Here is a 25,512-nt window from a genome sequence, read left to right on the forward strand (position 1 = left end):
GTTACAATTTAAAATAGAACAAAGAATGTAATGGAACTGTGCTCAAATTTCCCTTCACGTAGCAAAATCAAACTGAACTGCCAACAACTTAGATGTACAAACAGGATCAGCCTTCCTGTCATGCTCAGTCCCAGAACGAAGCTTTCAACTTCTGAAGAACAAACTACACAACAATATTTTTCTATGTTCCAAACTATGGTTGTAAACTAGAACAGTCTACAGGTATTATATTTATAAAACACATAACAAACCATTTTACATCTCTTTACGAAGGAAAGACAGACCACCAAGTGCCTGGCTGTTTGCATTTCTGTCATATCACTGTTTAAATCAGGGGTCTCAAAGTCCCGGCCCGTGGGCCATCTGTGGCCCGAGAACCTCCCCACTGCGGCGCACGGAGACATGCAGCCACGCTGCCGGCAATATCTGCTGCAGGTGCTGCCCCTCGCAGCTCCCATTAGAGGGATAGATATACCATCACTAGTTGCCAGGCAGAGTCAGCCATGGAGGCAGCATCACTAGTTGCCGGGCAGAGTCAGCCATGTAGGCAGTGTCCCTTTTTTCCACAATTAATATAAACAAGTCAAAACACTGACCACAGCTATCTGACACACACCTTGCTGCATTCTGTAGGTTTCAACTGCTCAGTCACTGAGGCCAAACATCAACAAACTGACAGAACTGAAGCGCTGCCAGGCAAACACTAAAAACTCACTGGCAGGCGAAGAACTGTATTGCGTTGCATGACAGTTTTATTATTTCTTAGAAATTCGAAATAAAAAATACAATATAAACGTTTTCTTTTCTGACCACCATCTTCAGTGACATTATTGGCCTGCTGGGAGGACTTGAGGACTGGCATTGGCCCTAAGGTAAATTGAGTTTGAGATCCCTGGTTTAAATTGTGGCTTGCCGCCTTCCTATTTAGTGCCATCATCCTGATATGCAGCATGTCACTGAAAGCTTACTTGACTGTCTGTAGTACATTTTACAGCCATTCCTGGTTTTATCTCGGAAAGTTACATTTGTTACCGGAAACACTAGCATTTCCTTTTATCATCATCTGCTGGACTACATCCTGTTAATATTATTGTGTAATACATAAAAAAGAGTCGTCTTTGACCCTGCGTGAACCAGATGGCCAGACAAGCATTTGAAAACACAATCCTGTTATGAAGGAAGATTCATCCCACAGAGAATAAAGTGGGGACAGTACTACTAAAGTATTTTATTGGTAGTATAGATTTACCTCATTTTAAAGTTCCCCCTTCAGGTAAATTAATATTTGAATATATACTTTTCTCTCAAGAGCTGCACAGAAGTCATGAATAAAATAAACTTAAATCAAGGAGGAGAAAAAAGTTGCATGCAGTAAAATTATTAACATTTCCAGTCTTTCATTTTAGGTGAAATATATCCAGTTCCTCAAAGCATTTATGCGCATGAAGTTAACAGTTTAATATTTAGCCGTGAAATCACACAGGACAGAAACTGTTATTTCAGTTAGCAAGATTATACATATTGGACACAAAAAAGGATGTTTTGACGAAGACCAATTAACAGATTACTTTGAAGAACTGAAGTTCAACCAAAGTAGGCTATCATCCGTTTTTAGCATAATATATTTCTAAAGTGGAGGTTTCTATGAGAGTTTGTTTTTTGGAAAAAATGACGTTCCTGATCCTTAACCAATCTATTTTTATGTTCTTATAGCATGTTCCAAATTTTATATGAATCTTCTAAGTGCTGCCTTTTCCTTAGCTGCTATTATTTTTATTAACTGATTGTTTCATTGTACAGATAAGTCATTTTCATCTAGGTGTTTCATCTAATTGTTTTATTCCAGAGGTTAACAATGCCATTTGGTATCAGCTGTTGCACTTTAGCAAACTGAGTCTTCTCTCTCTTCTTGTGAGAAGAACGTAGGGAGTAAATGTTTACATTTGCATGTATAAACATGAAGTCTATTCTGAAGAAGGTGGAATCAATCTACAAATGTGAAGTCCTTCACAAGAACTATATCAGCTTGTTTAACAATAATCATTTACTTAACCTAAGTGGTTTTCATGAAACAAGATACTTAATAGCAGTATCACTCAGGAGAAATGAACGTTTCTGCTAAAAAAGTTCATTTAAAATTTCAAGCCCACCCAGAAGTTTCCACATACCATAAACATAACTAGTTTGTATTCAGATGGTGCGTGCCGAGATGCCTATCACAGTACATACCCGCATTGTACATATTGTTGAGCTGTCCTGCAGGCTTGGAGCCCTGTGGCAGCAAACTTGTAGACATTCTAGGCACAGCATTGTTTCCATAGCCTCCATTTTGTTCCAGGAGCTGCAAAGAGTCATATCCATCAGGAGAAATTTTGTTTAAGTTTATATACAAACACCGCATTGGCAAAGGACAGTTACAAAACTTAAGTTGCTGGGTCCTCACTGTTTAGCCCTGAATGGCTGTTTAAACTACTGAAAGACAAAAAAAAGTGTCACTAGTTTTGTTTCAGTGCATTAGGCACCATGACAAACAGGGCCAAAATTCTTTAGTTCGGCTCTCAGCCCAGGTTTTTCTGGCAGCCCTGTACATTGTTACTGCTCAAAGTCAGCAGTAAAACTCGAGGTTGAATGGAAGGAGTATCAGGATCTTGGCAGGAAAATCTCCCAACTGAACTGCTGAAATACGGATACCATGAACTCAACATGTTAGCAATAAGGTGGCTGCCTTGCAAACCTAACCCTAATTTTTCTAAATCAGAGCTAAACTTACCCACCAGCACTCAACTTTCTTCTACATCACACATGAAAAAGGAAAGGCTAAGAAAGATGGCCCAGCTTTAGAAGAGTGATATGGCACCTTTACTCCAGAGCAGTGATACTCAGACCTCAGTGGTTCAGGAACCAAATTACGATCAACATTCCCCAGAAGAGCCACAGCAGTGTGAATTCATTGTTTCATTTACTATTTTTATATACATCTCACCACAAAATAACTGACCAAGTATTCTGCAATTGGTTAATAACATAGAACAGACAACGCATGGGACAGCCATGAATTGGGTCACTTGAGCAGAATCCTACTCCCACTTCTAGAGAAGTCTTTACAAGTGTGCAGAAACTTCCAGCGCTTCCTTCTCTCCCGCTTCCCCTAAAGCGGGAAACACTCCTCATGAAAAAAGTGTGACCACCAAGTAGGAGACAAAAAAGCAGCAAGCTTTATCTAGCAAGACAAGCTTCTGTAGCCCACATCACATGTTTCATTTAGGTCGCTGCACCTCAAGGAGGCACACGGACAGAAGTGTACCCTAGACAGCCACTATACTAGTGAGTTTCAGAGTTGGCATGAAGGATAATTTGAACTCCAGGAAATAGGGCACTTAGATTGCAATGTTTGGGGACACATGCCTAATGTCCAGATTATGCTTGGCTGAGCCATTCACTTAGGCAGAAATAGAGGGGGACCATATGAACGCAAATATGGCCAAAGACACCAAGGGAGACTACTTAAAAACTGAAGATGGAAAAAAAACTTAACATTGAAAACAACAAGCATTTCCCAAAGAAGGAAGGGAATCACCAGAGGAAGCACAAACAAGTAGACTGGGCTGCACACAGTCTCCTTGGCAGGAAGGGAGAAGCAAAAAAAAAAAATAATAAAAAAAACACTGTTACCAAGGCCAGAAATCTGAACCCATATGCAGCTGCTACATTATTTTGGACCCAACCCATAACTTGCAAACAGGAATGTAACTGTAGCTGGTAAAAAGATTTTTCTTGGGAAACCTAATCCCGAAGCCTGGGAGACAGAAGAGGACTTGCCAACCAAGAGTTAAGGACCAACCGCAGCCTCTACTGCAGAATCCCATACACACAGAATGAACAGCAGCAGGTCTACACTACTGCTTAAGTCGATCCAACTTATGTCGCAGAGGGATGTGAAAAAGACACCCCCCTGAGCAATGCAAGTTACAGCGAAACTAAGCACTGTCCACACTGGTGCTATGTCAGCAGGAGACGCTCTCCCACCAACATAGCTAACATACGCTAACAGGAGAGCTCACCCATTGGCACAGAGCATCTTCACCACATGTACTGCAGCTGTACCAATGTAGCACTTCTAGTGTAGACCTGCCCTTGGTTAAACCAGTGCAGTAAAACTAATGCAACTGTCTGTGTGGACTCTTACTTCAGTTCTGCAAAGTTTAAGGTTTTGTTTCTTTTACCGACAGCAGCAAAAATCACAACAGTTCGAAAGGCTAGTCTGCTTGCAGAGTTGCACCAGTTCAATTGAAGGTAAGATTTACTTAATCTATTTACTTAAATCTGTGCAAAAGGACACTCAAGTCAACTAGGAACAGGTTTAAGAAACTGAAATAAGCAATCCTTAAACCAAAGTAAAAGTCCACACAGGCATTTGCATTAACTGTACCAGTTTAATTAAGCTGTTGTGAATTTGTGTAGGCCTAAATTCATTGTCACATATTAAACTCCTCCCCCTACGTGCACACCCTCACAACCACCACTTCTCAAGTCAATTTCAATCACATCTGACATGTGACACTGAAGATCTACCTCCAGAAGGAATGCTGTTGAGATGAAGATGCTTCCAAGAGTCTGACAATAAACAGGAAGAACCATCATTGGTTTCTTTTAACATACTCAGATGAGAAAGAGCTTTGAGGCTGGGATTTTCAAGCCGTTGTAAGTGAGTTATGCACCCACTGAATTTCTATTGAAATTACACACCTAAATCCCTTAAACTCATTTGAAAATCTCACTGCAACCATTTTGACGGCTCTTTCAAAGTTCTTATTGATTGAACTTGGGGAAAAGAAGGATTATACTCTTTGTAGCACTCCCGTACCTCTGTGATAGGAGATTTAGGATTCACGTTCCTGGCAGCCGCAATCTCCTGCAGCTGATTCACAAGTTCAGTGATTGACAACCTCTCCTCTGGGTTCACCTTCAAAGTGGAACCTAAGGAAAGATAATTTAGACATTACAACAGTCCTTTTTTGATTGCATAAATCTGTTCTTTACTCAGTGGATTCAAGTGTAGCATGATTATCAATAGTAAAGCATGCAGAAAAACCAGGGAAACCTGTACCCAAGTATCATTTGCCTTTAACAAGCATCTGTGTGTTAAGAATAAGGATTTTAGTGATGAATCAAGATGACACTTTTAAAGAAAATACTACAAGAGCATTAAACTTGAAGAAATGTTTTAAGGCAACTTAGAACCCACCCCATTTCATCAGAATTTTAACAACCAACTATAGTAGTTCAACTGTGTCTTTTGAACTTTAGTAAAACAAAGTTTCTTAAACAAATTCAAGGAACCCGAACCAAAATGCAAAATATTTCCAGCCAATTTATCAAAATGCTAAAATTAAGTATTGAAGAAAAAAAAAATCAGTGAAAAGCCAAAAGGTTTACAAATCAAAAAATCTAGTTCTTAACTGCATGTAGGAAACTTTGAAAGTTCATCATATTGATGTCACATAGCTAAAAATAAACTAATCACTGTCATACGGTTTACGATGCCACCTTCAATGGAACTGGAAATTCTGATTGATTAATCCCATTGTACCTAGCATATTTTTAAATGATGAAAGATGTAAGGTCCACAAAAGCATCAGAATAAATGAACCAGATTTTAAACTTACGAATGAGATCATGGAACACAGTATATCGAGTGTCATTCTGAGGAATAGAGTATTTCCCATTGACTATGCGAAGCTTAGCCCCATCTTCAAATGGATGTTGCCTAAAGCACAATAAATACAGGATACAGCCCAAGGCCTACACAGAAATAAAGGCAAACATTACAGAAAAGTCAGTAATTCAGGCACCAAAAACCATTTGAAGTTGAATTCTAGATATGAAATTGATTAGAAACTGGAACAACTCTGATCAAGCTCAAATCTAAAATAACTTTGCTATATTAAATGCAAATTGCTTAGTCATGGAACCCAATACTATGAACAGTGTTTCAGCTGCAAACCCTCCTCCTTTCTAAAATAACTAAACCCTTGAAGTTTCATTCTTTAGGATCAAAGATTAACAAGAAGACTGTTTCTAGCAGCAGGAAGACTGTGGTACAGTTTTGCCATTATGATTAAAGGTCTGCTAGTTTCCTCAGTCTCAGATTTTTTTTTTTTAATTCTCTCCAGGTTGAAGGATTTATATTATAGTATAATATATAGGTATATAGGTATCAACACCTTTATTATATATGTAGCAAAGTGTAGCACAATGGTTTTTAAAGTAGGTGCTCCAAAGACAGAAGTTCTATTTTTATGGGCCAAATCGTCCATTCATAGTTTCTGTGTAAGTCACTCCTACTTAAAGGATTTGGTCCTCTTTGTACTCCTAATTCAAATTCATTCTGTTACTAAGTACATAATTGGGTAGGTTGTCAAAGCGCAAATCATTATTCAAACAGGATTCCATGCAAAGCCTCATTTAATTCTTTAAATTTTTTACAAATGATTCCAGAAGAGAGAATTGAAACCTCAATAAAACCACCATCTACGGAGGCCAATGAGTTTGGGGGACTCAGTTCCATAACTGAAAATAGATACCACACAATTTGCCCTGGGAAATAGCACGTGCCTAAAGTCAGGATTGAGTTCTACTGTTGCAAGAATCCAAGAATAATGGGATGAGTCCAGGAGAATGTTTTACTTAATGTTTTCTGGTAAATTTGGATACTTCGATTAACATTAGGTACAAAAAAAAACGAATACAAGTGGTGTTCCTATGGTGCATCGACTGTAGTAAGAGGTCTCTCAAAAAGTGTGCCCTGTGACAAATGCTTCAGAGGATAGCAAGATTTTCAAAATGCTTCTAGAAAATTGTGCAAAATCCCCCTGAAGGAAAAAATTTTCTTAACCCTGCTAGCAATCATCTCACATACCCAGCCGTGGTGGCTACTTGCACCAATAGAAGTCAGTCAAGCTCCTGAAGAAAGTGGCTAAAATAGCGACTTAGCTCCTTCCATCTCAATCCTATCTTATGCCAACAAGTTACAAGTTATCACTTTATATTCTGCATAATTTTAGTGCTGTTTAAACTCTAGTGTCATCTTTTTCTGGAAAGGGTGAAAAGTATCACTCAACTGGCCATTATTTTATATGAGCACCGTAATCAGATCCCATTTTCTTCTACCAGATTAAGTTCCAGTGTTATTTTATTCTCTATATGGAAACTTCACATTCTCCTGATTATTTTTGCTGCCATTCTTTGGACAGTTTGAGCTACCTCCTTTTCAAGCGATGATCAAATTGCAGCATTCAAAGCCAACGTGTATCACTGATTTGTAGAACACCTATGTAATGGTATTCATTATTCTCTTTAAAATGCAGTCTAATATCTTGTTAGTTATTCTGATGGGTGCTGTGCATTGAGCAGGCTGCCTTCCTTCACCTGTCCATAATGACACCTCAATGTACTTTGTAAGGTCTCAGTCATTCAAAACCCATGAATGTATATAGTTTATTTAAGTTATTCCTTCCAAAGTGCTTTAAATTACAGATATTTACTTTGATAGCTATCTGTCACTTTGATAGCCACCTACTTAGCACACCTACTTGTGTTATACCAGTGAAGTTCTGGGTGCCTTTACAATTTTCACTAGTCTCTGAATTGTGTGCATAGTAAATTTTGCCCAATATATTAACCAAACAGTTTCACTAAAGGTCTCCTAAAATCTTAAGATATAAATCATCTTTCCACAAAGAAAAAATAGTTTTTCATCCCTACACTTGCTTGCTCTCTTAACCAGTTTTTAAAACTCAAGATGCAACACTTCACCACCCTGTGGTTTCCAAGTTCCCTTAATAGCCTCTTCCTTTATAAAAGTCCTTTGTCCATCTACATTATCTCCAATCAGTTTTAACTGAGAATTCTCACACGTTAAAAATGGTACAATTCACCATCATAAAGAACATGCTTAATATGATGTTACATTACTCAGTTCTTTGTAGTTCTATTATTTTGTCTGGTACTGAAGAAATGCCTAGTGTAATTCACAGAATCACCCTTAGTTCCCTATGGATACAATGTGATGCCATAACTTGGGCCAAGTGACTTCATTTCTCTGTGCCTCTGGTTACCCTCATGTTCTGTCTGTCTTGACTATTCAGACTGTATGCAGAGACTCTCACTGTGTTTGTACCCAGCCCAATGGGTTATCTATTAATACTAGATGTCTGGAGGGTGACTATGAAGTTGCACTTTTGTGTTTGCAGCTCAGTTAGCTTGTTTTTGTTTCTGAATTCTTGGATGAAGGCTATCCAGCCTTGGCTTACTACAGTTTAATTTTCTACACGGTTTATTTTTGTACAAACACCTTTGAAGAGTCAGGAAATGTTCTCACATTAACAACTAAAGGTAAGAAGGAGTTAACGTTTAACAGAGCAAATGCACTCAGTAACAGATGTGCAGAGAAAGAAATCTAATTAGCTCAACTGCAAAGAGCTGTGATACAGGAAAAAGCCAAAAATCAAAACAAGTTTCTGCTTTTTGAAGTTCTAGTGCTATCAACATCTTATGCTAGAGACCCACCAGACACCAGCCAAATGTGTTTCAATAAAGATTCAGAGTAATTACCCTAAAATAAGTGATATAAAGCCACATTAAAGAACTAAGTGAAACTGCATCAGCCAAAATTAATAAGTTGGATAAAATAAGGAGCAAAGAAAACAGCCTTGACAAAAATAATCTAACGCTTACACAGAGCTTGTCACCAGTAGATTTCAAAGCACTTTATAAAAAAGAGTTCAGTATCATTATCTCCATTTTGCAGATGGGGAAACTAAGGCACAGAAAGGCACAGACCTTTTCAAGGTCCCCCCCAACAGGCCACTGGCAGAGCTGGAAACACAGTCTATGAATCCTGAGTCCTGGTCCACTGTTCTATACGCTAGCGGCTACAAACAACTTAGATCAGTGGTCCCCAATGCAATGCCCGCAGGCACCATGGCCCCCGCGGGGGCATCTTAATGTGCCCACGTCCTGGCCCCTGGGAGAGCACCCGCCGAAATGCCGCTGAAATTTCAGCGGCATTTCGGCGGGGACGCCTCTCGATGACGCTGCTTGCCACCAACAAGTGACGTCATTGAGAGGTGTCGCCCCCGAATTTCGACAGCGATGCCTCTCAATGACATCACTTGTCGACGGCAAGCAGAGTATCGAGAGGCGTCACCGCCGAAATGCCGCTGAAATTCAGCAGCATTTTGGCGGGTGCTCCACCGCCACAGTGGTCCTTCGTCTGCCGCCCGCCAGACGAAAAGGTTGGGGACCACTGACTTAGAGTGTAGAACTGGAAAACGTAAGCCACAAAAAACGTGCAATCACAACATTAGTGGGCATCTTGAAAATCAAATAAGAACCAAGAATGTGTGCACTCTCGTGGTGGTGGTGGTGGAGGAATGCTCTCTCAAGCCCACTGAATTTGCTGACACTAAACACCAAAGATTCAACCTACAAAAAAGCCACGTGACGATTTTCAAAGAGAAAGCATAGAGATAATGGAAGAACTCCAATAAACTGACACGACAGCATATTTTTTTGGAGGCCAAGTCCCAGGAGGACCTGCTATTTGATGGGACAAATATTTTTCCTTAAGCTCAGCCTGAAGATAGAAGCAAAAAAAAAAAAAAAAAAAAACTTCAATTCAAGAGATGCCCATTAAAATTGGTAGAAGACACCATTATTTCTACTAAAATATAGTATTACTTATGATAAAACCTTTATTTTAGGTACAAAATCTTTAAAACAGTATCTTCCAGCTTCTTCCATCCACAGGTCAATTAAATCATGGTGACTTGTGAAGTGCAGAGAACATGACCTGACCATGAGCAGAAGCCAGCTCAGATGGAATCTGATCAATTGCAGCATATGGAATTCCAAAATGTCATGCTTCGCCCATGTGGGATGCTGAAGATTGCGCACAACAGCACCACCCATTTCGTAAGTAGCACATCATGCAGGACACACAGCACCAAGATTCCCACAAGTTTCTAAGTGGATTTCAACGTGCTTGTTTTGAACAGACCGTCCTATATGGCTTGGGATCTGGTTAGCTGGGAGACCCCGTCTCCCATTCCATACACACTAAGCTGAGATCAGACAAAAAAGTGAGCTAGAGGACTCTCAGAACAGCTGGAGGAGCTGCTGGCAGGACACTGGCAGCGATGGGGTTTTCTTGGCTCTGCAATTCACTCCCTTCTTTCAGCCAGATTTGTTAACCATCCAAACATGCTCCAAAGCCCATTTTCCCCTTTAGAGGAATTTAGGGAAATTGGGGCTGATAGGTTCTGGACATAAAAGAAGGATGCGACTGGAGAAGGGCCTTTGCATGATGATATGGTGAGGTAAGATGTTTGGTTTGAGGAAGGCTTTTACTTGGAAGGTATAAAAACTGTACTGAGGGTTTTTTAATTGTGTGCTTTAAATTTTAGAAGGGGCCTAGACGTTGGAAAAAGAGCCAGAGAAAAATGAATAAAATAAATCAGAAGCCAGGAGAACACTGACTACATTTGAGAACCTGGTAACTGCTCAAAGCAATAACAGGAGTAATAATGTATTCCTGATCTGCAAAAGCATTTCAGGAAGCTTTGTGGTTAACAGGAGTTACATTTTTGAAGTTTAGACTTCATGGCCTGAGCAGCAACACTACAAATTCATCTAGACAGTATGGTGACAAGCACCTAGAATAGAGCAGTGGAGGATACGGAACTCCCTGGGGGAAAGTAAAGAACAACCATTCACCCGAATCACAAACTAAAACCACTTATGCCCCTTGCAGTTGTGCTGTGGTGCATATGAAACTGATTTCCCTGATGACAATCAGACAGGAGACAAGACAGCTTAGCAGAATGGCAGGCTCTTCATGAGCCTCACTGGTTGGAACACGGCCCTTTTAAAGAACAGACGGGTATGTGACAACAGCCGACATACTGTTAAATAGGAGGAGTCAGCCACGACAATAAATACCTGGGTTATCCTAACCCAAAGATTTCAATTGTCCAAGTCCTTTGAATAAACGGAGCGCTACCTTTCCTGTTTTAGGTAAGTGGATGCAATTGTGGTCCAACTTGTATGGATTTAATTTGATATATGAGTAAGGAGTTTAAGAACTATATTACCCTGGGTTTACTCTCACACCCTTCACTCCAAAAATTCAATATAAAGATTGACAACTACAGAGGCAGAACACCAGAAGCTCAAATTCGTTTTTAAAATGTATTGTTTAAAAGGTTTAGACAGTAGTTGAGATTCCAATAGCCCTGAACAGCCATCACAAATTTTGATGTTCAAGTGTCTATTCCGCATTTGATATTAAAACACATGTTTAAAACAGACTTGTTTACCAACACTGATACAATTTTTAGAAGTTAAGCATGTGCATTCAGAAAAATAATGGGTAACATCACCAAAAAGAATGCAAAAGGACTCATCACTGACACTGTTAACTGAAGATGCACTGGGAGTTTAAATACTTCTCTTCAAATGCAACTGCAATCTTTTCAGTGCAGGTTACTCATTTCCCACTGCCTTTTGCCATCCCACTTAGTTGCAAGAGAAACATAGGTGATTTCCACACAAACAAGAGTTAAGAAGTACTAATGTTTAGGTTGCTCCTGCATTTCATACTCTGTACTACCTTGAGACTAGGATTTGTAAATGAGCAAAATCAGAGTTGTGTGTCTTGGCAACCTCTGTCTAATCACGTAGTAGTGATCATGGATTCCAAGAGAGCCCTGTCCTGACCTCCAGAGAAGCAGCAAAGTTGTTGCAACACAGATACTTCACTCAAGGCACTGAAGGAGCTCGGACAAAGTTCCTGAGGTCTATGCCTCAGGTCAGCCCAAATTAAGATTTAAAATTCATACCAATTAAGCTTATTTTCCCTGAAATGCATCAGATACAGACAGATGAGGTTTTGTTTTAATATCAAACAATGCAATCAATTTCAGACTGCATCTTATATTCCAATAGCAGCGAATGTGCAATTAGTTTAAAAACCAATCACAAATATGATGAAATATAGGAACTATTTAACTATGATATCTAACAGGCATCATTACATACAAAGAGAAACAGAAGTTCCTACCCATATATCCTGTTTTTCACCGATTGGAAAGTTTGAATACAAGTCTATCATTTCTGGAGTCCTATACATTGGTGTTGTGTTTCTTGTAATCTGCAGAAACAAAAGTCAAAGTTCATGAAGCAGAGACCTGAACAATGCTTTATGTTCAGCCTCAGGGAACAGCGTTCCAAAAATGTTCTGCTAAAAAGCAAGTAAAAAGGGCCTTCTGACTTCAAACGTTAGTTTGGGGCACATTAGTCAAGGTGCAAGTCCTTGGTTCGAAATAAAGTACCTCTATGTAACGCCTACAGGAATGACATTTTAACTGTAATTAAAAAGTCCCTGCTGCAGTAGAGTCCCTTCAAGCCACACAGCAAGCAAAACCAGACTACCTGCTCTCAACAGAGGAGAGCGACACTGAGAAACAAGGAACAGTTATATCAGGGGAAGGCAACCGAAGACGGCACGCAAGCTAATTTTCAGTGGCACTCAGACTGGGTCTGGCCACCAGTCCGGGGGGCTCTGCACTTTAATTTAATTTTACATGAAGCTTCTTAAATATTTTAAAACCTTATTTACTTTACATACAACAAATGTTTAGTTATATATTATAGACTTAGAAAAAGAGACCTTCTAAAAACATTGAAATTTATGACTGACACGCAAAACCTTAAATCAGAGTGAATAAATGAAGACCCGGCACATCACTTCTGAGAGGTTGCTGACCCCCGAGTTGTATCATGCCCTTAGGATGCATCTGGAGGAAGGACCCTACTTTGTGCCTTTTTTCCTCCGCCCCATGTGAGAAGTTGGCCAACTGCATGGCACCATCTTCTCTTCCCTTCCCAGAGAGCCAGCAGACAATTCTCCATGAGTTCAGGTTCCAAAAAGGAGAAGGGGACCAGAAGCAAGCCGGCATCATTCTTCTAGTACTCAGGACCTCCCAAAAAAAGAAGTTGATGCTGTCAATGAGCGTGCAGACTCTCACAGTTCATGGATTTAGTTTGAATCTCATTATTGACCTTCTCCATAGAATTAGAAGGGTTTGAGAAATCATTTAAAGTAAATCCATCTTTACCGCTACATTAGGATTTGTCAGCATTACTAGTACTTAGCCAGATCTATGGACAAATTGCATTTTGAAAGAAAGGGGGAACATGCCAACACTGAGTACAGCAACACTGTCTAGTCCAAGATCTGTCAAACAGACCTACTGCTTCATCACATGCCACCCAATTCAGTTTTAGAAGCCATGTTTCATTTGCTCAGAGTCACTTGGGTACTTTTTACTTTTCTGCAGATGGTGAAAATTCACGTACTAACAGAAAATAGCAGTCGATTCCTTACTCCTCTCCCTTTTTATTAAAAAAGGGTCATGAAAAGCTACACATCAATTGTGTCAAGTTTCAATTTGTGTTTATATTTTATTTCTCCACAGCAGAGAGTAGCAGGCACTCCATGGGCATCGATTAGGATGGGTGCTCAGGCGCATACTTTAAAAACACAAGCTGTTTTGTTGTAATGGCAGACAGCATTTGAACAAGGTAGCAACAGCTGACTCGAAAAATAAGGCCTTGTAATCCACTTCACAACTAAAAGGGCTTCAATTGTCTTAGAACAGTCATAAATGAAGGAAACTTGGGGGGGGGGGGGTTAAGGCTAACAGAGCAGCACTAACAGAATGAATTTAATATCTTATAATTAACTACATGTCAAGTTTCTCACCTCCTCTTCAACTATTGCTCTCTTTTGCGCAGACCAGCTGTAATCGGGATAATGTGCTATAGTTGTAGCACTGCCAAAGTCACACAGCTTAATTGTCCCTTGGTTACTAATCAGCATGTTCTCCACCTGCAGGTAGGTTAACAAGTTGAAAAAGTTACAAACATTTATGAAGGCTGTAGCTCATGCACACTTAAATCATGCCCAGGAAGTGAACAGATATGTATTAAATAAAATGAATCAATACTTAGTATTTTACTGCACATGGTATCCCAGTTAGAATGGACACTTAAGACTCGATTAGAGTAAGTGACAGGCTTAAGGTCCAAGCCATAGGCAAGACAGGTACTAAGCCCAGGAAGTCCAGCTCTCCCGCTTAGTCTAGCCACTGGACAGCTTGCCCTGAATGACCTGATCGGTTTTGTGGAATAGCATATCTTTATTTCTAACAAATTCAATTCAAAGGACCTAGTATTTTATTTAATCCATGTCCCTCCATATGTTGGCTTTGCATGACATTTTCCAGTGCTTTAAGCTTGAAAAGACATGCAAGGAATCTTTCACAAATTGCCCTGCAAGATTAATGAGTAGTTTAAAACTTTATCAGGAGCACCAGTTAATAGCTATTGGGGGGTGGGGGGAGGGGGGAGAGGCAGCAGATTTCTCTCCAGGAGAATTCTGTGCTGATTGTGAGGCCCGAAAAGGAAAATATAAATTAAATGTTTATTCCAAAAATTTAACTGTTTTCAATAGGTCTCCCACTGTGTCTCATCTTCTCTGCTAGCCTTAGATTGCGATAGCCTCAGAGCACGCGATATCTTTACCATTGTATCTTGCACGCTGTATCTTTATCATTGTATCTTGAGGCTGCATTCCCTTGACCCACCCTGATAACCGACTCTTCCATTTAGTGCTTCCCATTCGGTTAGTACACTCTTCAGTGCTCTCCTGTATGCGCCAGGTCTGGCATAGTGGGCAGAGCAACAACCAAACACAATCGGCACACACCAATATCAGAGGCACCCTGTGGGAAGCCAGAGTAAAATGTGCATGCTTACTGGGGCCCAGCTTTTAGAAACAGTGGGCACTACCTTCCTAAGGAGGTCAGTAGAGAGTTCATATTTTAAGGGGGTCTCTTCCTGCGTCTTCCAAAACCAGCCTACGGGGACCTTTAAAAATCCAAATTTAGTTCTCAAGAAAAAGCCTCCCCTATGCTACAAAATGACTTGTTTTGTTCCACATGGCAACTACTCAAGGGGACAAATTAATTCAGACAGTTTTGAGTACAAGAGCCATGGAACTATTTTCAAAATACCCCATAATTAATGTGGAATTTAAACAAGTGGCACAAGTTTTTACAATGCTGCGTGCATGTAAATCACATTAACATTAGCCATTGTCAAAAGAATTTGGGGAAAGCCAATGAAGAAGGAGTGCGTGCCACCCCAACAAACAAAGGAATGAAGTAATGGAAAGGGTGCAGTGGAGATCACTGCATGAATCTCAACCCATTTGAAGCTGCATCAGATCAAAGAATGTCAGAGATCCTCATATCTTTAAGCAAAAGAATTTCAAATATTACAAAATCTTTGATGATACTGAGCTCAATCACTCGTTTTCCCACACACCCAATACCAGAATCATTCACTTTAAGGCCAAATAAAGATAAAATATTTATATTTGTAAATAGTTATTAAAGCAAAAATATTTTAGTTTAAAAATGCACAGAGACTGTTTGACGTAAGTTTTCTCCTCCGTCTACCTAAACTCAGTTTTCTGGGAACGGCCGTGCAAACACACCTCCCTGGATCATTTTAGTGAGGCCACTATCTGTTGCAGCACAAAGATCAAGATTTTGCTCTGAATTTTCCTGTAAAAGCCCTCTCCGTGCAGCTACTGTAGTATGAAACCAGCTTTCCGCCTCCCCCTGCCCCCTCCCCATCATTTTGAGTCTCTGCCAGAGACAGGTTTTCTTAATAGGCACTGGAATAGTAACAGAAGAAATCAATAACAATTTTTATTTAACTCTGCAAAACAGTCTATTATAGTAGCACCCTAAACAGAATCAGGGCCCCCACTGTTCAAGTAGAACAGAGTAAAACATCAGTCCCTGCCCTTGAACTAGTGTCTCAGGAAAAATTTCAAGTTTTAAAAAACGCTAACCCTTGGCAACTGCATAGTTCCTCCCAACAGGATGGCACTGGCCACAATTTTACCTCAGAGCTCAAGGCCTTCCATACTATTTGTAAAGGACTGACAAAGGATGAAAGGTCTTAAAATAACCAATCAGGAAATAAGTGGCCCCCTTGATTAATGTTAGTTCAAAAGTCAATGTGCTCCAAAACCAGGCACTAGAAAAAAAAGTAGATTTTAGTGCCTTTGGAAACTCCAGCCATCCCAATCCCACACACATACACACTGCAGCTGGTCACTAGGTTCAAAAGAGAAGCAGCATTTCAGTAGAACACTGACATTATGCTCTGCTTCCTTTCACAGCTTTATGTTTCTGCGATTAAAAAAATTCTTACCACCAAAATACGTGTGGCTTCCAGTCACGAGCTTACTTACCAGCAAATAGGAACTATTGTTCCGATTAAAGTAAGAGTGGGAAACAGACTACATGGTTTCAGTTTGAGCTCTGAAATTTAATTAACAGGATATTCAACAAGTATTTCCAACACCAAAAATATAGATAAAGGATGTGGTCTAAACACTAGGCCATGTAGTGGTGTCCTTCATTCCCAGCCAGCAATCCCAACGAGATGGATATGGTCTCATACCATCATTTGAAATGCTGCATACTCAAGTGTCTCAATTTCATTAGTTCTACAGCATCAACTTTGTAGTCCACCCTGGAAGTCTGCTTTCACACTTCATTCAAATGTTGCAGTCACTTAAATTCTATACCGTACCTTTAAATCTCTATGAATAATAGGTGGTTTCTGTTTATGCATATGTTGCACTGCTCTGCAGGTCTGATAAAATATCTTCAAAACTGTATCACACGAGAGGGGCCCTTTGGATTCAACTTTCTTTAAGAATTCCACCAGTTGCCCTACAGGAGACAGAATCAATTCATATTAGTATACAAATGCTTCAAGTTTCGGAAATGTGCCATTAAGTATATTAGATAAGTCTAAACGTGACACACATCTGTCCTGATCAAGAAGCATTTAATCCCCTGAATTTGACAAGAGATTTGATCAAGACTATTTTTGACCATAAAGAAAATCCAGGAATATTTTTGACAAAGAACTAAGCACTAAGAAGATGATGTCATACAAAAGGACATCGAAATAGTCTTTACTTCAAATGATCCATAGTTTTAAAGCATTTGTAGCTTCCATCCCATTAGGATGAAAATACTGCCCCTTCATTTCATCAGACTATGCCAGAAATACCCACTAGAAATTTTATTGCCCAATATTAGCTACCCGGGAACAGCGTAGGGTTTACAACAAGGAATCAACGACTAAACTAGCCATGAATCATTTTAAAGGGGCCTTTCACTATATCATCTGACACTCTTCATCACAGATGCAGTATGCTCTTTTCCCTCCTCTCTACGCCTGCCAGGCCATGAGTCAGAAACCAACCTTCCAGCTGAGAAAAACTGAACAACACCCTTAGCCAGGAAGTACTGCTCCTAAACAAGCAACTAATGGAAGTCTGAATGCTTTAATTGGTCTAACCCATGGTAGTTAAAGGTCTGGTGGTATTTACAGACAATTAGAGATTGCGAACATTGACTTGTTTAACCTTGAAAGGAGAAGAGTTAGAGGGAATTTATGAGAAGTGCCGTAGATTATGAAGGGGACAATAAAAACTGATCACCTTGCTCCTTTTCAGAATGGCCCATAAATATGAAAAACAAGTCAGTTAATAGCAGGTAAATTGCTATCTTGCTAGATAAGTTTTAGCTGTTCTCCATGTAGTGAAACTGCACTTTTCCAGTTCAAGATCTATGTATTTATTTGGAAGAATTCACTCAGTTCCTAAAACAAGCCACACCACGCACGAATAAAAATAGGTTTTACCTTTACAAAGCTCAGTGAGCAGAAGAAACTCGCCCTGCCCAGTATCAGATTCTTCTTTTCCTATTGATGCAGCAGAGCAGAACTGGACAATATTAGGATGACCTGAAAGCTTTTTCTGGAGATTTGTTCAAGGAAAAACTTTAAGCATGTCAGAGATTTTCTTCCTACTATCGAGCACAACCAGCTCACATACACGTCTAATTGGATGTGTTTAACATACACAACAGAAGAACCTAACCAGTGTCTCATTTAAACAGAATGAGAACTAAAGGCAAAGTCACCAGGAGTAAAAAACTCAATACCTGTTAATAAGGCTCTGAAAGATGCAGATTCTGATCTAGATACAGCTCGGTCTCTCTTGACAATGAGTGCAATGCAACAATGGAGGTATTTGTAAAAGACTTCTCCAGCAACTAGACTTAGGGCTTGGCTACACTTGAGAGTTGCAGCGCTGGTGGAGGCTTTCCAGCACTGCAACTTAGTAACTGTCCACACCTGCAAGGCACATTCAGCACTGCAACTCCCTGGCTGCAGCGCCGGCTGTACACTTGGTCTGCTTGGGGTATAACGATTGCAGCGCTGGCACTACAGCGCTGCTCATAAAGTGTGGCCACACACCAGCACTGTTATTGGCCTCCAGGGTATTAGGAGATATCCCAGAATGCTTTTAACTAAATTACTCTCTTGTTTTGTTATGATGCCTCTGTTTGTTTTGAACTCAAGACTCCAGGAACTGCTTATCTAAAAAACAAACACAGCTCCTGTTTGCTGTGATCAATCTGTAACGGACTGTGAACAATCAATTGAGATAACCCACTACCTTGCTGTGAATGAGGCAGGCAGGGGGATGAATGTTTGCTTGAGGAGAGAAACTGCAGGGGAAGAAAGGGAGTCCGTTGGAGCAGCTGCTTATCTGGTCTGCAGGCTGTTTGCAGTTAAGAGTAAATGAGGGGGCAGGGAGCTGATACACAGTGTCAGCTCCAAAAATCCCCTCTCTCTCTCTCTCTCTCCCCTGCTCCCTGTCACACTCCACCCCACCCCCCTCTTTTGAAAAGCACATTGCTGCCACTTGAACGCTGGGATAGCTGCCCATAATGCATCACTCCCAACAGCGCTGCAAATGCTGCAAATGTGGCCACACTGCAGCGCTGGTAGCTGTGAGTGTGGCCACACACCAGCGCTTTCCCTACACAGCTGTACGAAGACAGCTGTACCTCCCAGCGCTGCACACCTGCAAGTGTAACCAAGCCCTTAATCACGGATCTCTGCTGACATTCTGGCTGTGTGACCAAGGCAGGCCACTGTGCCCTCCACACAGGTCTATACATGAGCCTGAGGAGCCCTCTGTGTTATGGTTTTCCTTCAACTAAGTAGAAAAAGGTCTCAAAAACTCAGAGCCAAGAAGCTTCATTATAAGCAAGATCATAAAACAGGAAAATCAAAAACTTTATACTATAAAATGCTTTTTAAAATTTCACTTTCAATTAAAAAGAGGATCAAGGCTCCTAATCCTGGTGGAGGGAGGGAGAGAGAGAAGTAAACCTAAGTGACCTTAGTCACTGGCTGAGGAGCTTACAATGTATCTGGTTGTGTGTTTACACAGAAACTAGAACAGTGGGACCCTGGTCTGAAATTGGGGTGCACAGGTGTACTGAGCCATGAATGCATGAAACCAAGCTGCTTAAGAAAGGGTATTGGCCAAGGGTTGTGAGTAGTGTTGTGACTCTCAGGCCTACAAAGCGTGCCCCTCTTGTGAACTCAAACGTAAAAAGTATGTGAAAGTTCATAAGATGTTACAATAAGCATGAAAAAATTGGTCAAAGTTGCTTACAAAGTTGAAAGTTGTAACAAGTGCATGAGAACCAGACAAAGAAACTGGATTAGTCTAAACCAGGGGTCTCAAACACACAGCCCGTGGGGTTATTTCCTGGGGCCTGCCAAGCCCCCCGTGCCCCCCCCAGAGTTATTTCCTGCAACCGTCAAGCTCTCCCCACCCCCTGCTCCCCCTCCGTCCAGCGCACTGCGTCCCTACTCCTCTGCCTACCTCCAGGTGCTTCCCGCCACCAAAGAGCTGTTTGGCAGTGCTCAGTGCTTTCCAGGAGGGGGGAGCGGAGAGCCACGCGCTCAGGGGAGGGGGCGGAGCAGGGGCAGGGATTGGGGAAGGGATTGGAATAGGGGCGGGGAAGGGGCAGAGTTGGGGTGGGGATTTTGGGGAAAGGGTTGGAATGGGGGTGGGGAAGGGGTGCGAAGAGGTGGGGCCGGGCCTCCTGGAAGGGATGGAGTGGGGGTGGAGCCGGGACTTTTGTATCTGTATATGAAAACGTGTCAGTGATGCGGCCCTTTAGCCAATGTACTAGTCCTCATGTGGCCCTCGTGGTGATCTGAGTTTGAGATCCCTGGTCAGGCCATGCTGATATAAGGGGAGGGAAGGGATAGCTCAGTGGTTTGAGCATTGGCCTGCTAAACCCAGGGTGTGAGTTCAATCCTTGAGGGGGCCATTTAGGGATCTGGGGCAAAAGTCTGTCTGGGGATTGGTCCTGCTTTGAGCAGGGGGGTGGACTAGATGACCTCCTGAGGCCCTTTCCAACCCTGATAGTCTATGAATCCAAGGCCTGTTGAAATTATACTGGTTTTAAAAAAAAAAAAAGAGGAGGAACCAGAAGATAACAGATCAAAATTGGTGTGCCAGATATTAGGCCTAAGTAGTGGACAAAATAATGAGGGGGGGGATGAACTATGCTGCCCACTTTTTCCCCTTCTGGGGTTTCTTAAAAAGAGGCATGTGCAAGGTAGGGGAAAGATCAGTTCAGCTCTCACTCTTATTTCTTGTCCCACCTTGCATCCTCCCACCTGCCAGCACCACAACTCAGCTAAGGGACTTTCTTCCTGAAGGGAAAGCCGGCGCTGGCCTTGCTCTTGTTTAAGGAACTTGGTTTTCACCTGTGAGTGCTGAAAGTCATCACATCATCATGACAGCCAGTCCTCAGCCCACCAGTGAGGAGATTGAATTACCAGCCCCACAAAGGAAAGTAAGATCCTGTATAGTATTCCCTTCTCTTGTTGGGTGATCTTCTGCCCCACAATTTCTTTCTTCCTAGCCTCTCTCACTCCGGACTTTTTAGCGAATCCTGAAGTCAACTATACTGCCAAGCCTGTTTTGTCTAAGGAGAAAGGATCCAACCAGATAGCAGCACTGACCAGATTGTAACTAACCAGGATCAAAGCAGCAGGTGTCTTGGTCGACTAGCCAGCCACAGCATCCACTGCAATCCAGTGTTCCAGCAACATCAACAAAAGCCATGTTTCGCCCATCTTTTCTAGCCTGTCTCTCCTCCACCTTTAGTCTGCCTGCTTGTTAAGATCAGGATAAGTAGATGCCCTTCACATCAGGCAGAGTAAAATTAGCCTTTGCCTTTTCAACAAAGAAAGGCTTTTCTGAAAATAAGAGACTGATAGTTTGACACCAAAAGGAGAGACACTTTGATAAGGTCTAAGTCTGTTTTGCATAATCACTCAACCAGTTTCAAAATGAACACTTGTTTTAATTTCTTGTTCTTTCTTGTGTTTAACCAAAAAACTTTCCAATTAAATGAATACTTTGAGGTGTTTCCCAAATAAAGTAAAACCAAGGGCTCTATTTAAAAATAATCCCAAACCTACCTATCGCTGTTTAATGTTGGACAGGGTGTGAGTTTATAAAACCTTTAACTCTTCAGGCCTTTGAGACCGATATCCATAGAACAGGGAAAGAAAAGAAGAGCTGTTCAACTCAACAAAGGGAGTAGAAAGTTTAAACAAGTCTTTATCCAACTGGGAAATGACATTTTCTGAATTTCCCCTCTGAAATTACGACAGATCAAACCACTATCTCACATTCCACGCATCATATTACAGCTGTTCACTTTAGTACTGTGGAAACATCCTTTGACTTCGCAAATTATGGCTTGGCAATTAGCGACCTCTAGCCTATGACTGGTCACTGAAGGAAGGAGTAAACAGCAGGTGCAATCATTTATTTAAAAGGAAGCTTGATACCCACAACTCTCTCTGATGTACAGGTACATCAATTTTCCAGAGTTCAATTTTATGGATGACACTAAAATGTTAGCTAAACATCTGAATAGACCAAAAAAAGGAGCTGAATAACTCATGGGACAGATGTGACTGAAAACCTTTTATCCTGTAACTTGTTGGTCTGTACTAAGCCCAGGGTTTCAAAGATTTTCTTCACTGGAGAAATATTTTAGAAATACTTTCAGTGTTAATATGGATCGTGAAGACCAGAAGCTTTCTACGTCTTCAGGGTGTTCATTTCTTTATTCTAAATACTGAATTTTGACCCAAAAAGGATACCATAAAACAAACTTCTTGAATGATAGCTCTGTTCTTCTCCTCTTCATTAGACAATAACCTCTGTATCAGAAAAAAAAATACTGAAAAAGGGTATACCATTCTGAAGTATTATAAACTTATAAAAACATACATGGGAAAAATCAGAGCTAACAAAATCGTCAACTCTCAAGATCAGGGAGCAAGAGTCAAAGCCGGCTTGATCCCGCTTAGACATGTTGTCACCACAACAATAAACAGGTTTCTAGTCACCTGTCCTTCTGCTCATCTACATCAGTGGTTTTCAACCTTTCCAGACTCCTTCCAGGAATCTGATGCTCAAGCCCCACTGCCCAGGGATGAAGCATGTAACTTAGCTTCAGGGGTCCGCAAGCAATTACCCTACTTGCCACTTTCTCACAGCGACCCTGCACTTGCGACCCCCCCTAAATCCATCCCGTGGCCTCTCTGGGGCTCACGACCCCTAGGTTGAGAACCACTGATCTAGATCCTCCTCCTCTCTCTGGGAGCACAGCCTCTAGAATCATGCTTGCACCACTGCACATAGCAGTTAGTTCTGGAATCAGAGGGGTAGCCGTGTTAGTCTGGATCTGTAAAAAGCGACAAAGAGTCCTGTGGCACCTTATAGACTAACAGACGTATTGGAGCATGAGCTTTCGTGGGTGAATACGTCTCATGAAGTGAGTATTCACCCACGAAAGCTCATGCTCCAATACATCTGTTAGTCTACAAGGTGCCACAGGACTCTTTGTTGCTTGGTTCTGGAAGTTAGTTATACAGCAGTCTTTTGGGCTTCTGCAAACAAACTTGTGCAGCAGATTCAAGGGAATTTTTAATTGAATTAAATATGTCCATCATTACCAATCTTCCTGGTTTTATTCATGTGGATAGTGTCCCCCACACTTCCAATTTGCTACTGATTTATGCATCAAAAATGCAACTCCATTCTGGTGGCAGAGGGAGGAGAGAAAGACTGGAGATTTGGGTAGCTGTAACTTTTGGCACCTACAGAGTGGTTGTGGTTTTCTGACAACAGCGTCTCTCTCTTGTCTTAGGTGAAACAGAGAGATAGACTGGGAGAGATAACTTGGGTGTTCTTGCCACTCATATGATCATCCAGTTCCCCCTTCTGAAATGCATTTTCCTGAGGGTTACCCCTAGAGAAAGTTCATTCTCACTGAGAGGCTGGAGTCACGCAGTCTCAAGTGAAAGGTTTCATGCTGTTGTCTGCTAAGCAGTATTGTAGACCAACCCTTAAGTCAATCTAACTTACGTCACTCAGGGGTGTGAAAAAGACACCCCCCTGAGCAATGCAAGTTACCATGATCTAAGCACTGTCCAGACCAGCACTATGTCAGCAGGAGACGCTCACCTGCTGAGATAGCTTCCGCCTCTTGCGGAGGTGGAGTAACTATGCTGATGGAAGAGCAATCTCCCGTCGGCATAGAGCGTCTTCACCAGACGTGCTACAGCAGCACAGCGGTGCTGATGTGGCGCTTCTAGTGTAAACCTGCCCTCGAATGAAGATCTGTTTGTTCCTGCCCCCCTTCCTTGACAAAGAATGGCCACTTGGTAGGTGATGGCCCATCGGCTTTGATGACACCTGGCTACACATCTTTGTTTGCTCATTTGTCTTTGAGAAATCGGTTTACCCACTGCCCAGACATGTCTGGTAAACACACTTCAGTCATGATTTCAGCTTATATTCATGTACAGTACTAGTATCCCGAGACTGTGTTGGACCACCAATACATGTATGCCCATAACGGACCACCTCAGTCAATGGCGGGACTGTCCGTTCTTCCCTAGGCCAGACAAAAATACATCCTCTGAGATACATCTTTATACCCCCAAACAAACAAGTTAGTACTGCCCCTCTGACATAGTTAGTTACTGCCCCCTGTCATGGCTAGTTATCACCCTGTACATGTTGGTTTTGACAAAGTTAAGTATTTCCTGTGTCCATTTACACAGTAGAGGAAAGTGCATATGTGAATCATCTGGACTGGTACATTAAGCAATGGAGAAAATCCTTCAGCTCTGACTTTTGTTTTGTATGTACACACGTACTACAGTGACCATCACGCTAATGCATTGAGTCAAGAGACATTTTAATCTTTAAAGCGATTTAAACACACATTACCTTTAAAGCGTAATCTTTGCCACTTCCAAGATCTTGAGCTTCATATACAAAAGCAAACCCACCTATGAGATTAAGAAAAGTAAATTATACATTTCATTAATGTCTCTGCCAGGTAAATTGATTATTTAGCTTTATTTTAACAACTATAAATAGAAAAATTTCAGTTAGTATTAGAAGTGTCTCTAAATACAGTGAGTATTCAATTATTTTTCCAATTCCTAATCAGCAACATTAAGAATACCATAAATGTATTGGAAAGTTGGAATGGACGTCTACGAAGATTCAGAGGGATGGATTAGGGCTGATACATTACCCCTCTACAATTGCCCCTTGTGTTAGCAGGTCCCTCCCATATGACAAAAATATAGGTGGGCCTGCAGCCATACTGCAGAGGTCACAGAAAAAGCATCCTTGACATGCCATCCATTCTGGTCAAGTTTTTTTTGGTGGTTCAATTATGGCCTGCACACAAAAAGAACGTCTCCCAAAATTCAAAGAGCTAAGGTGTTGCAGTCTGCGAGACACAGCTCCCCAAAGAAAGTACCCAAAAAGTGAAGTGGCTAATGACGTTCAATGAAGTGAACCTTAAAATGATTTCACCGCCTACAAATGTGTGTATCTTCTTATGAAAACATTCGTGCTCTTTGCTAGTGTAATTAATGGCCTAACACAATAGCTCTCTCTCAGGATGCTAGCCAATCCCTAACCCTCACTCCTTTTTTTGGAGGGCTCCATGCCTGGACACCCATTTAAATTGCCTTGTACATGCTCAGGAGTAGTGCCCACATCCCATGCTTTTTATCTGTTTTTCTCATTTTCTTTAGTCTCTTATTTGCAGGTTCTGTTCTTCTTTCTTCCCTCTTTTTCCTCCACTGCTCTGCTCCCCTACTTTGTGAAGCACACACGTTCACAGCTGCTCCCACTGTTCACTTCCCAAATTCGCAGTAACAGCAGATCCCCCACGGCTTTGCTCTCCGATCTCTGCTGGCCTCTTTGGGTATTATACTAACCTTGTGCGGTCTCCAAGCCCTCCCCCAAACACGGCAGGGAAATGGCATCTATTGGAGCTCAGATCCTCCCTTTATTCCACCATTGCTTCAGGCAGCACGGCTTACACCACCATGCTCCACCTGCAAAGGCTGATTTCCCTATGGGAGGGC

The 25,512-nt window shown here is 41.4% G+C and overlaps 1 protein-coding gene across 3 annotated transcripts in view; it reads right to left on the reverse strand.

Moving 5' to 3' along the window:
• The window catches only part of GAK (cyclin G associated kinase), a 100,711-nt gene that overhangs the window by 55,545 nt on the left and 19,654 nt on the right, over positions 1-25,512 (reverse strand). For 2 of the 3 annotated variants that reach the window (XM_039543234.1, XM_039543233.1), the window contains exons 2-10: positions 24,353-24,414; positions 22,213-22,272; positions 17,860-17,974; positions 16,735-16,877; positions 13,826-13,951; positions 12,122-12,211; positions 5,667-5,802; positions 4,865-4,977; positions 2,230-2,341 (exon numbers count right to left, since the gene is read on the reverse strand). In XM_039543234.1, the coding sequence (XP_039399168.1) occupies positions 2,230-2,341; positions 4,865-4,977; positions 5,667-5,802; positions 12,122-12,211; positions 13,826-13,951; positions 16,735-16,877; positions 17,860-17,974; positions 22,213-22,272; positions 24,353-24,414 (957 nt within the window). Of the gene's footprint in view, positions 1-2,229; positions 2,342-4,864; positions 4,978-5,666; positions 5,803-12,121; positions 12,212-13,825; positions 13,952-16,734; positions 16,878-17,859; positions 17,975-22,212; positions 22,273-24,352; positions 24,415-25,512 lie in introns of those variants that run through there. The other variant, XM_039543235.1, reaches the window with a different exon arrangement.

This window comes from Mauremys reevesii, linkage group 6 (genome assembly GCF_016161935.1).
Source record: "Mauremys reevesii isolate NIE-2019 linkage group 6, ASM1616193v1, whole genome shotgun sequence".
NCBI classification, from domain to species: Eukaryota; Metazoa; Chordata; order Testudines; family Geoemydidae; genus Mauremys; species Mauremys reevesii.